Source organism: Scophthalmus maximus, chromosome 19 (genome assembly GCF_022379125.1).
Source record: "Scophthalmus maximus strain ysfricsl-2021 chromosome 19, ASM2237912v1, whole genome shotgun sequence".
Classification (NCBI taxonomy): Eukaryota; Metazoa; Chordata; class Actinopteri; order Pleuronectiformes; family Scophthalmidae; genus Scophthalmus; species Scophthalmus maximus.
Genome location: NC_061533.1, coordinates 10,009,565 through 10,021,904, shown reverse-complemented (window position 1 = coordinate 10,021,904; position 12,340 = coordinate 10,009,565). Strand labels below are relative to the sequence as shown.

Genomic DNA, 12,340 nt, shown 5'->3' with positions numbered 1-12,340 from the left:
TATACGCTACGGCTACAAGCATGTCCAGCTCTGAGTCTTTATGTTCCTCCTCCCACGCCCTTTACAGGCTTTGACAGCTGAGAGTCCTTTGGACTAAGCCTCGAAAACAACCATCACGTTGTTCCTGAAGGAGCCAGGGCCCGGGGTGGTGGCAGAGGCACCGAAAGGAAAGAAGTCAGTTTTTCTTGCCCCCTTTTAGCCCTGTGGGAAACTCCGAGACCGCCCCTGGATTAAGTCCCCGCCTTTAAACTCAAATAAGAAGGGAACATCAAAGGCCGTCGGCCGCCGGGGCTCCGCCCTCGCGCTCCCGGACGGCTTCACAAAGGATTTGCCGACGTTCGGGAATTCCGCCTCCAGTTCCTTTTATAGCGCCACTCGTGCGCTGGCGGAGCCCCAGCGCCCCGCCCCTCGCGGTTACTTTGACAACACAAAGGACTTCACGGAACTCGCAGGCGCCGCCTACCTTTCCAAATAAGGGCAGCCGCTCCATGTACGGCAAACAATCGGTGCGAGATTGCCCTTTTCTCTTCCTTATCCCGTTTATATGATCGGAGAGGAACTGCGCTTCAGGTTGGAAGCGGTGCGATCATGGCCGAGCGAGTCCAGCAGCCCCCAGCCAAGCGGCTCTGCTGCCGGCCCGGCTACAACCCGGCATGCAGGCAGGGGCAGCGGGCTGGAGGAGTCCTGTGTGGCGGCGCGGGGTCCGCTCCGGGAGGGTCGGGGAACGGAAAAACGCACAACCCGGAGTCGCTGCTCGACATCGCGGCGCGCAGGGTCGCGGAGAAGTGGCCGTTTCAGCGGGTGGAGGAGCGATTCGAGCGGATCCCGGAGCCCGTGCAGCGGCGGATCGTATACTGGTCGTTTCCGAGGAGCGAGAAGGAGATCTGTATGTACTCCTCGTTCAACGCCGGGGGAGAGGAGAGTGGAACTAGCGGGGACAATACTGACGAGACCCAGCTGCCTTTCCTGCGCGGTGTCACTCTGCTGGAGGGCGGCTGGGTGGACAACGTATTGCAAGTCGGTGAGTGGACTGTACCGTCGCGACGAGGCAGGGGGAAACAGCCCGTAACAAACAAAACAACTAGCCTAACTCGCACTCTTTGCTCTTTTTTCCTCTTCCATGGAGCCGTGCCAGACTTTTTAAAGGGCTCGTGTGTTCGCCTTCCGCAGCCGTGCCTGTCGTAAACAACGCGGCGCGTTTCACCGTAGCCGCGTGAGCGACAGCAACATTTCCGCGTAAGCCCGTGATAGTAGCCCACCTCTCCCCGCCGTGTTTCGAACCGCCCGGAGCCATCCCAATTGGAAAGCTTAGCACTTTGTTCCTATGCCTGTGTCTTTCCCCGGCTCTCCGTGCCCCCACCAGCGGGCGCGCAGACAAAAGCCCCCTGTATCTTTTCACCGCTGGCTACATAGACGATATGTAGCCCGGGTGGGAGGGACGGCGATTTAAAGCCACAGCGCCTCTGTTTTGTTTGCCAAACACCTTTGTGAGACAGACAGAGGCTTTATCTTCTCTTGTGCCTTCCCCAACATGCAGTCAGAGCCCCAGCTATAAGGAGCTGATAAAAGGCAAATGTTCATTTTTCTCCCTCCCCCTCCCCTCTGCTGCATTATTTGTGGTAGAGCTCGGAGTAAACAGAGGTGCTGTCGGCTCAGAAACCCCCTGCCTGCCTCCCCCTCTCTCTCTCTCTCTCTCTCTCTGCCTGGCTGGCTGCCTCTGCCAGAGCCACAATATTTCACTGCATTCGTCAGTGCAATAGACTCAGCTGTCAATCCGACTCCCCACCCTTGGAAACGGTTCAGGATTCTAATCCCATTACCCTCCCCAGTTCATCAGAATCTTAATGCATTCTGCAAACAAGATTTTATGCATGATCTTCTTCCTCCCTCCCTCCCTCACCCTCTCTATCTCTCTCCCCATGCCCCCCACCCCCTCTATCTCCCTCTCTCTCTCTCTAGTCTTGGCTTACTATCCCTCCAAAGAATCTGTGTGGAGATGGCTTCAGCTCTTGTGGGCTCAGAGAATGTGCAGTGCACAATAGTAGCCATGGAGCAGGCAGACAGGCAGGCAGCTCTCCCTCCCTCTCTGGCCTGTTTACCAGATTCCCCGGCATTAGGCTCATTTATGTGTGCTCACTCTTTTTGGGGCTGTAGGAGGCAACACAAAATGAAAAGTGTGAGTCGTCGGTTAGAATATTCAGTGTGTGTGTGTGTGTCTGTGTGTGCGTGCGCTTTGGAAAATAGTCAGAAAGAGTGGCAAAGGGAGTAAACGGGGTCATTTTTCCGTGGCTGTGTGTGAAAGAGAGAGAAAAGAGTCAGTGTGTGTGTGGGGGGGTTTGATAAACACAGAGGGGGGACTGTGCATGTGTGTGTCTTCGTCTGCATGGGCTGTCAGTCTCATCCTGCATGCTCACAGAGAGTGGAGGATGACAGGCGAGCGCATAGCAGGAGGAGGGCATGTTATGCTGATTACAATTTTCGGCCAAGATTTCTATATTTTTTTTTTTTTCAAGCTGGGTAAAATAAAGCCAAGGAAGAGAAATGATAAATAAAAGATGCAATCTACTCTAGGGGACAGGCAGCCACTGGAGGATGAGGGCTTAAAAGCAGGCTAGCATGGGAGGGGGCTGTCAGCCACATCACACACCACATGTATTGGCCCATCAAACACATACAGTGGGTCTGGCCTGGAAAAAAAAGAGTGCATGGTGGTTGTGAGGGTGTGTGTGTGTGTGTGTGTGTGTTAGTGTGCATGTCTTTGTGTGCCTTCTTGTGTGTTTTGTGTGTGCTGTCAGTGGGATGGGATTCAGTGTTGATGATGAAAGACAGTAGAGCGATAGAATAGATGCGGAGGTTATTGTGTATGGGGGGAAAAGCTAATATACTTGAATGGATCTGCTGTCGCTGTATTCCTCTCCTCCCCCTCTCATCTCCTCCTCTGCCTCCCTCTCTCCCATGTGAGCAGCTATAAAACTCTCCATATTTACTCCCCTAAGGCCAACTACCAGCCCCCAGTCTCCTGTGATTATTTATCTTTTTCTCAAAGACATTAATCACACGCTTTTCCCTTTTTTCCTCCGTCCCTTTCCATACATCAGTGCTGCAGAGAGAATGGATAGGGGGGATGGCGTTTAAGGGGAAGAGCAATAGATCGGGTGATATCAAGAAAAAGAGGGGAAGCCTGGAGGGGAAAAGTGGGTGGAAAATGCAAAAGAGGAAAGAGGCATTGAAATGGTGATTGCAAGAGAAGGGGATGTATGAAACTAAAGAATGAACGCAGAGAAGGGGAGAGAGTGAGATGGATGGGTTGTTCTTTCTCCCCTGCGAGCTCATCTGTTCCAGTGCCAGCATTTGAGATAAATATTCATATATGAATGCAAGTGTTATCTAGCAGTCCACTGCTCCTCGCTTATAGGATTGTTATAACAGCCCAGCTTCAGCCCTCTTGCTCTCTTCCTACTGTCAAATTGGTGAATTGATGAAGAGGAACACATATCTGACTCCACCTGTATGAAAAGGTTCCATTCGTAATAGCACAGTAAAAGCTGCACGTATCAATTGAAATATGCATGTTGCTCTGGAGAACGGTCCCATAGCAACCTCTCCCGGTCATGAAAAATTATACTGTCATGAACCGATCACGGAAATATCAGCAAATCTCACCGCTGCTGTGCCGAGATTTCAATTTTCTACAGGTTGTCAATCAGACCGTGCCGCACTGTAGCCGAGTGTAGAAAACTTTCAGAGTTGCCTGTTCGGGTCTCAGCATCTGTTCTCCAGCCCCCTTGTGTAATTTGGACTCAGCAGCTCGCCGTGCTGAAACGAAGGCTAGTATTATGGTACCCCGTCCTCTAATTATAGAATTCTAATCCTATGGCTCAAACATGGCATGACAAAGCATGTTTGCACTTCATTACCCCCCTTCCTGTTTTAGTCCTCCAGTCTGGGTCAAGTTCATCCCCTCTTCCCTCATTCATTTTTGACAAGCACTGTCCTGCTCCTCCTCCCTTTGAGCCCTAATCCCTGTGTTTCTAACTCCCACCCCCCATGTCTGCCTCCAGGGCTTTGTACCGGGAGTAAAAGAAAAGAAAAAAATCATAGCCCCCACCACCACCCCTCTCTTACTATCCTGTTACCGTAAGCCCCATGTCCCTAAGGAGTGACATACTGATGCCTGGCATATGTCGCTCTCTGCAATGTCATTAGCGTAGGCTACATGCTATACAGCCTGTTTATCCCGCTCCCCTTGTTAGGCTAATTTCTTCACATGAAGCTACATGTCATTTTATCATGCTGCTGCCCCAAATCTGAGTGATGAGGTGGACACTTTGTCGAGGCTGTTTTAAATTCAGCCAGCACGAAAGTAGATATGCATATCCTGTAGCCTATTCTGGTGCATTTTCCATGGTGGTGTTGTTGTGCCAGATAGCCTGTAATATTTTGCCTTTCCCCTGCCTAAAATATCACTGAATGTCCATGGCAGTCATGCCTTTTTGAGTGTGAATGTCATCCTCCTCTGCTCTACCTATTCCACAGACGAAGTGGGTGGGTGTGTGTGTGTGTGTGTGTGTCTTGTGCTTCTGCATGCTCATAACTCAGGTTAATTTGTTCACGCTCTGGAGAATCTTAATTAGGTTTCTGCGTCATCTACTCTCTCTCTCACCCTCTTTTTATCATGATGTCAATGAAACGTTGAAATTAACAACCAGGCTGGTGGTGGTTCCCTGTTTTGTTTTTGGTTTTTTTTACCTGTTCCTCTTTGCAACGCAGATGGTGAAAATCATAACGCAGGCTCTTCTAAACTTTATGTTTGGGCCCTAAAAAAGCACGCTTCAGGTGTGCAACCAGAGGTGCCGTTGAGCCATATCATTCATCATTTCTTAATAAGTTTAGATCACATATGTATGCATTCAGGCGTAATTGCAGACACAATTTACAACAACACGCACAGACAGAGATAAGACCCATAGAACTTAGAGGCTGAGTAAACAAAGTACACACACAAACACACACACACACACACACACACACACACACACACACATACATTTTTTAACCCCACATTCTTTTTGAACCAAGAATTTACAGGGCCTTACAAAGGGCTTATGGAGAGCCCATATCGAAATTTCAGGCATTTTGTCCACGAAGGTGCAGAATTTATGATGTGAAACATAAATCTTGCACGAGCATGGCATCTTCGAGACGCTATCAGGCCCGAGCTGGGGGTTTTTTTCCGGTGGGTGAGGGCTAATTTTTTCTGTTTGTGTGTGGGCTGTTTCTCTTCATGTGGGTGGATCTGGTTTTATTTTTCCTGTTATGTTTGAGAGTTCCTTTATCATTTTACAATGCCCGTCGAGAATGAGCCCACATGCCTACCACCACAGACAGGGGGAGAGACAGAGCGCTTCAGATTGTGCCTGTCTGCGTTAAAGAGGTTCAACTTGTGACTCAGAACTTACAGAGATACAGACACAATATAACGTAGATGTTAAAAAAAACACACACACACGCTCACGCACACTTCATGTTATTTTAGATAATGAGCTATGGTTACTAATGAATCCTGAAAGTCAGATATTGTTTTTGGACCTAGCTCCAAGGTGAGAGCATCAATGGAGCAGTGATCCTGGATTCGGTGCCTCTGATCTAACCCCCAGTCATGTGACTAACCCTGGGCTTGTATCGTCATGGAAACATGGCCGAGCCTGGAGCTAGTGTAAACATCTGGCTGTCCAAGAGGGAGAGAGAGAGAGAGAGGGGCAGCAACTGCATCCATGTGAAGAGACATGGAGTCTTTGGGGAAAGGGCTCTCTCTGACTGTGTGTCTGAGAGACAGAGAAAAGCAGATTCCAGGCCTTTGTCCCATTATGTTGGTTGAATGGAAAGGAGATAGGATACATTCCAGCTGTGGTGTAATGGAAACACGGTCTTAGCTTGGTCTGAGTTTGCATGCAAATTGGGCTGTGCAGATGTTTGTATAGCCAAAAGATTTTGCTTGGATGACATCTGGATACACAGGTTGCCCTGCTAAAACGAGATTTTTTTCATCCCCGGTTGCGCTGAACATTGTCCATGTAAAGTGACGGTGGCATATGCATCACGTGATAATTACTTAATTACTTAATTTAGCTCATAATGACTGTCCGCTCACTTGCAGTCAGCTCTTGCCAGCTTTCAGTCTAGGTGGCCCCATAAAGGAGACTCTGACATCGCTATGCCATACTCACGGAGTGATGGATGACCACTGGTTCTTCTGTCTGCTCTGTCATGTTCCCTGCACATGTGAAGTTTTCAGACGGTCCCAGTTCTTGTCACAGCCAAACTCTAACCAACCCCGTTCCCACACCCAGATGTGCGCCCCCTAGGCGGATTATTCACACCACAGACCATAACCTCCCCTAGCCAGCCATGTTCCATCTTCCACACCCAGCCATAACTGTGTCCTGCTCGTCTTGTTTCCAAGCCTGTAACCAAGAGGTACCATTAGACAGCCCTTCTGCCATCTTCGGCTAGGGCTAACGCCTGCATTGCTTGCCAGTTCTTCCACCTGACTGGAGCCAGCCTCCCTCCCGGTTCCATTTCTGGTCCCAGACATAGCTGTTTCCTCCCTGCCCCTCTTAAATCACCATTCCCAGTTCCAGCCCGAGCCGCCCTGTGTCTGCCACACTTCCCGGTCCTATTACCAGGCTGCCCCAAGATCTTGCCTCAAAATTACCCTGCACGCTAATAGTGGCAAGTTCTCCGAGACGCCGTGTGTACAAGATCGGCGTGCGTTGCGCTTGTTAAAATAAACCAGCTAAAGTAATAAAGTTCCAGCATGAGCTCTCTAACGTCTGCCCCAGTCCCCATTCCAGCTCGACTTGTCTGCTGTCCCAGACTGTGGCTGCTGGGTGTGCGTCAGCACAGTTCCTCGGCTGGCTGACTCTGTCTAGGAATCCAGTCCTCCCTCCACAGAGCTCCTGCCTCGGTCTTCTCGGTGAGCACAGGGAACGCAGCAGAGGGAAAGGGGGCGATAGAAAGGCTACTAAATTCACAGTGACAAGGCCCTATTAAAGCCCGTTTTTTCTATTTCATTTAATGACTTTTATTACCAGCCGCCTTTCTCTCTTCGATTTGGCAATAATAACAACAGGGGAATGCAGCACTCAGCGTTCTCCTATCTGATGCTCCCCTTCACTTTTTTTTTCTTTTTAATGAATTCCTCTTTGCACCAATGGGCTGCTGAAATAAGCACAAAGCAGTCCAAGCCTCTGCGTACTGCAGTGTTAGGTTCAATGTGTATGTATACCCCATGTGTGTTTGTGTGCACATTTACTACATGAGTGTGAGAATATGTGTTGTAAAGAGTACACATGCTCATGTTGCCACAGAACAGAGCCTCTCTGTGCAGTTTGGTCAACAGCTGTTTCTCCCCAGAAGCCAAACAGCTTTGGATCACCCCAAAGGCTAAAAAACAATTTGTGTGTGTGCGTTCGTGCGTGCGTGAGCGTGCATGAGTGTGCATAATCACTGTACACTTTGCATACAGAGTAGAAAGTTACCTGCGGTTGTCCCAGATTAAGGGCAATCTTTTTAGTCTATCCCAGACAAAAAGGGCAGGGTGCAGCAAAGAATATCTCGGCCTTTTCTTAAATATTTCTTTACATATTGCTGATCTACATTAAACCAACTTTATTACCTCCAGCCCCTGTCTGCTGAAAAGAGGCCAACGAGGTCACAAGAATATTTTTGTGTTGTTGAAATCTGATTTTGTCTCTTAATGTGATGGTGAATGATTGCTGGGTTAAGAGTGTAGTGTTGATTCCAACCTCCAAGCTGCTTCTTGGATGAAAATATGCTCCACGAAATACTTAAACAGCAGCACTGTTTGTAAAGGTAGATTTTATCAGGCCCTTTTTATCTGTGTGTGAATAGGAGCATGTGCGAGTATGTTAATGACTCGGTGATGGGTTTATGGCTCTCTCTGTGTGTGTGTGTGTGTGTGTGTGTGTGTGTGTGTGTGTGTGTGTGTGTGTGTGTGTGTGTGTGTGTGTGTGTGTGTGTGTGTGTGTGTGTGTGTGTGTGTGTGTGTGTGTGTGTGTGTGTGTGTGTGTGTGTGTGTGTGTGTGTGTGTGTGGTGTAGTTGAGGCATGTTAATGATAAGAGGGTGGATGACATTCCCATCTGTCGTCATTCCCACCATATCTCATTCGCACACACACACAATCACACACACAGGACTAGGCACCTCAGAATAAACAACAGCAGAGGATGAGGGTTTACCTGCTGCTGACCCCTATCACTCCCCCCCCCAAACACACACACACACACGCACACACACTGGGGTGTTCAGTCATCGAATGGTCCTTCCCCCAGCACTGAGCTGGCCCCAATGTTGACCTCTCTCCTTGACCCGCAGGGATCTACTAAGGTCAAAGGTCAATCTGGTCAGACTGTCCCTCCAGTATCCGATTGCTAAGCTTGAAAGACGGGCCGATCCTCACATTATTGTTTTCCCATAAAGAGCACCTGACCAAACCAAACGCTGGCTTGCTCGATTGAACGTGTGCGTGGTTCTTTTCTTTTCTTTTTTGCATGTTCCAATAAGCAATTCCTCACCCGCAAGATCATAGTGCGAGAGGGGACACAGTATATGGCTGATTGTTTTTTTGTTCTTTTGTGGAGCAATCGGGAATCCGAGCCAGACGGAGAGAGGGAGTTTACCCTCTTCTCTCTTTCTTGCCCGGCAGACTCAAGTGCCGTGTGAGCTATGCGGAGGAGGAGGTCCTGAGAGTGCGTCTGGCTGTGGCTGGTCCAGCGATGTCGTGGCTGTGTGGCATGCGAGACATGCATTCACTGCTCTGTGGCAGAGCAAAGCTGAATAGTGCTAGAAACTCTCCAGGTATGAGAGACAGCGAGGCAGACGGTGAGGGAGAATGCAAGACATTCAAATCGAACACGATGAAGGCTTTCAATTGACCGTGGAATTTAGTTTGCCCTTCTAAAGAGACTGGACTTGAAGGAGTTCTCTCTTTTTCTTCCTTGCTGGAATTTTTTTCCATACGTCATTCCTGCCCTTCGTCGTCCTGTCTGGGATTTCGTGCTCCTCCACTCACTCCATACCTGTGCCCATCCTCCTCTTTCGAGCATTCCTTCTTTGTGTTTATGCAGTAAGCTCTAATGGTCTCCCTTTCTCCCCTTCTCAATTTTCCAGTTTCATTTCCCAAGCCAGGCAATAGAAACTCATATCTTATTTACACTGCCCCTATCTAGATACAGCATGTTTCCATAGTGCTTCCTGTGTGTGAACTCCCAGAGGAAGGCTAGCCGGCGAGCTAGCTCCTGCTCTCTGTGCCGTGCTCGGTGTTAGCAGACTGCATCCAGACCTCCGGGGCTATCGCTGTTTCTACATTTAGAAGCTCTCTGTTTACCGCTGTCAGGAATTAGGAAAGGAGCAGGACCTGACCCATTTGCTGTGGCGTCTTTCTCCGAAGTTCTTTTAATTGATTCTCACCCCGATGTTTTCCTTCCCCCGCCTCCATAACTTTGGTAGTTGTTTGCCAAAGTTCCAAGAGCTGTCGTTAAACGTCCGGACCAATTCATCATCTCGTTTACCTACTCTTTGATCAGATAGTTCCTGATTTAAATCAGAATTCCCCCTGTATGGCTGCTTGTGTTTAGACATTATCTAGCCTCCGAAATGTGTTAGATAATGGCAATTTGTGCAGAATCATGCATTTATTACTCAAGAGAATCTATAAAAACATGCTCTCATATCAGAGGTTATCAGCATCAGTAGCAAATAATTCCAAACCGGAGCTTTAGAGTTGCTGGGCTGGAATCGGAGTACTCTGCGGTACATCCATTGCCATGAGCTTTTGCCGGAGAAGAGCTATGCACTTCTTTACCATTAGTGGCTATTGGGAAATTAGTGCAATAAATCAGGTTGTGCCACGTTCTGCCCCTAGAACCACAGGACTTCAGTGTAGATGAAGCACAAATCTACCGTCGTTGTTGCTTGGCATTGTTGCGAGTTGTCTGCCGACGTCTGTTATTGCCACCGCCTGTCTGTCTGCATTCTTGTCAAAAGACTGTCTGTCTGTCTCTGTCTGCCTGTCTGTCTGTCTGTCTGTCTGTCTGTCTAGCTGTTAGCTGGCTAGCTGTCCCTCCTGGGTGACCACATCACCTCACCCCCCCCCCCCCCCCCCCCCCCCACACACACACACACACACACACACACAGACACACACACACACAGACAGACACACAGCCAGTGACAGGCCAGCCCAGGGAGACGTGGGTAATGGTCATCTCTGATGTATAGCCTGACTCAATTGGACTGGATGGCAGACACATGCCTAAAATAACAAAAGGAGGGGAGAGGAGAAGAGGGGGAGGAGGGGAGCGAAGGAGCGAAGCGATCGATAAAGCAGGGACACATTGCCTAATAAAGATTTATTCCCCCCCACCCCCCCAACACCACCACCGCCACCACCGTCCGCCTTGGCAGGGCAGAGAGGGGGAGGAGAGGATGTGATCAGTGCACTTCTTCTCCCAGGGTGCCCCTGATAGCGTGTGCCTTCGCGTGCACAGCAGTATGTATACCCCCATGTATTGTGTGTATTTTTGCATCTCTTGTGTGTTTATCGCATACGTGTCTCCCTCTCTCTCTCTCTCTCTCTCTCTCTCTCTCTCTCTCTCCCGAGAGCAAAGGGGGTTAAAAACAGTCTCCGTCGTTTGTTCTGCCAGCAGTGGCACTAGCAGCTGCAGCTGTGTCCCTGCCTCTCTCTCTTCCTGTCAGCTAATATTTAGTTAATCTTTGGTCTGGGACCTACGGGACTGGCCGGAGCTCCTGGTGCCCCATCCATCTCGCACTGATCTATATTCCATGCTGGTTCCCTGTGCCATTAACCACCACCAAGGGGAGGAGAGAAGGGGATGGGGAGGCACGGAGGTAGAACGAAGAAGAAAGGGCAGATGGGTAGAGGGAGGGCCTTAGAGAGACAAGAGAGTGATGGAGAGAAAGCTGCGAGAGGGGGCTGTCTGCCCCTCTCAACACTCAATGAGGGGGAAAGGGAGGAGAGGAGGAGGGTCCGATATTCCAGCCAGGCACAGAAATTTCTCCCCCTAATTTCGAGGAAAGGTCAAATAACAAACAATGCAGTGCAAGAAAAGTCCGTGAGATGAATTTGTTTATTGTCAGAGAATCCTGCTCACACTCATTCTCTCATTCCTCTTCCTATTTCTTGCCGTAATTGATGCTGCCCCGTTCAAGCCTTTTTGCATGTGGAATTACCTGTGAAAGAAAAAGAGGATAAAACAACAGAACCAAAGTGCAAGGAGGTGTGAGAGGCTGGAAAAGGATGGCGTAGGTGGAGGTGGAGGAGGGAAAAAATCTGCATAAGTGTGGGAGTGAGTGATCCATATGTAGGTGAGGCGGGCCACTTCATTGATATGTATTGTGTAGTTATGATGGGGTCCACCTGCGAAGGCTCCAAGTGCTGAGTCACTCACTAACGCACAGACTAAATGCTTTTATCCAAGACGCCTGGTCCATTTGAATGGAATATAATAGGCCATAAAGTGCTTTGCTCGCAGTGGCTGCCTGCCCCGTGGCAAACCCTTGCCCCTTCCTCTCCTACTCCAAATCTCATTTCACCACTTTTATAGAAACAATGTGTGTGTGTGTACGCTCTGCTTTGATTACATCCTTTTTTTCGCCTCCTTTCAATGTTTTCTGTCCGTCCCATCCCTCTTTTCTTGCTGTCCGTTCTGCAGTGCTTCTCATCCAGCCCCAGAGAGCTCTCTCTTTTCGATTCAGTCCTCTCTGCACTCCCTGCGTGCACCCCTCCCCAGATATGTGTGATCCCTTTGCTGCTGCTGCTGCTGCTGCTGCTTGTGTGTGTGTGTGCACGTGTGTGGGGCACCTGTTTGGGATCTCAGTGTGTGTTTAGGGTCATGCCTGCAGGTCGTGCGTAATGAATAGCGGGGCTGTTGCCGAAGCACAACTGGGCTGCAAAGGAGCTAGCCAGAGAATAGCGCCGCACTGACGGAGGATGGAGAGATGGCTGCATGGAGGGAGGGAGGGAGGGAGGGAGGGAGAGGAATGAGGGAGCAGGAGAACCAGCAAGGGAGGAAAGGAATAGTGGTTGCAAAGCCAGTGAGCCTTAACCACCTTCTGTCGGTCTGTCTGCTCACAGCGCTGTTTTCTCTCTCATTGGAATCTAATGGCTTTTCCACTGTCCTCTTTCCAAGCCTCCACCACCACCACCATCTCCCCCTTCTCTCTTCTTCTTCTCCTCTCTCTCTCTCTCTCTCTCACTGCACCCCTGCATCTACTCTCACTTTCCGTTTCTCAGTT

At 49.5% G+C, this 12,340-nt stretch overlaps 1 protein-coding gene across 1 annotated transcript in view; it reads left to right on the top strand.

Moving 5' to 3' along the window:
• Positions 1 to 365: 365 nt before the first annotated feature.
• Positions 366 to 12,340, top strand: part of LOC118313421 (zinc finger SWIM domain-containing protein 6) — a 43,724-nt gene continuing 31,749 nt past the window's right edge. The window contains exon 1 of the mRNA XM_035638829.2: positions 366 to 1,021. Within this exon, the coding sequence (XP_035494722.1) occupies positions 589 to 1,021 (433 nt within the window). The 5' untranslated portion in view covers positions 366 to 588. The remainder of the gene's footprint in view (positions 1,022 to 12,340) is intronic.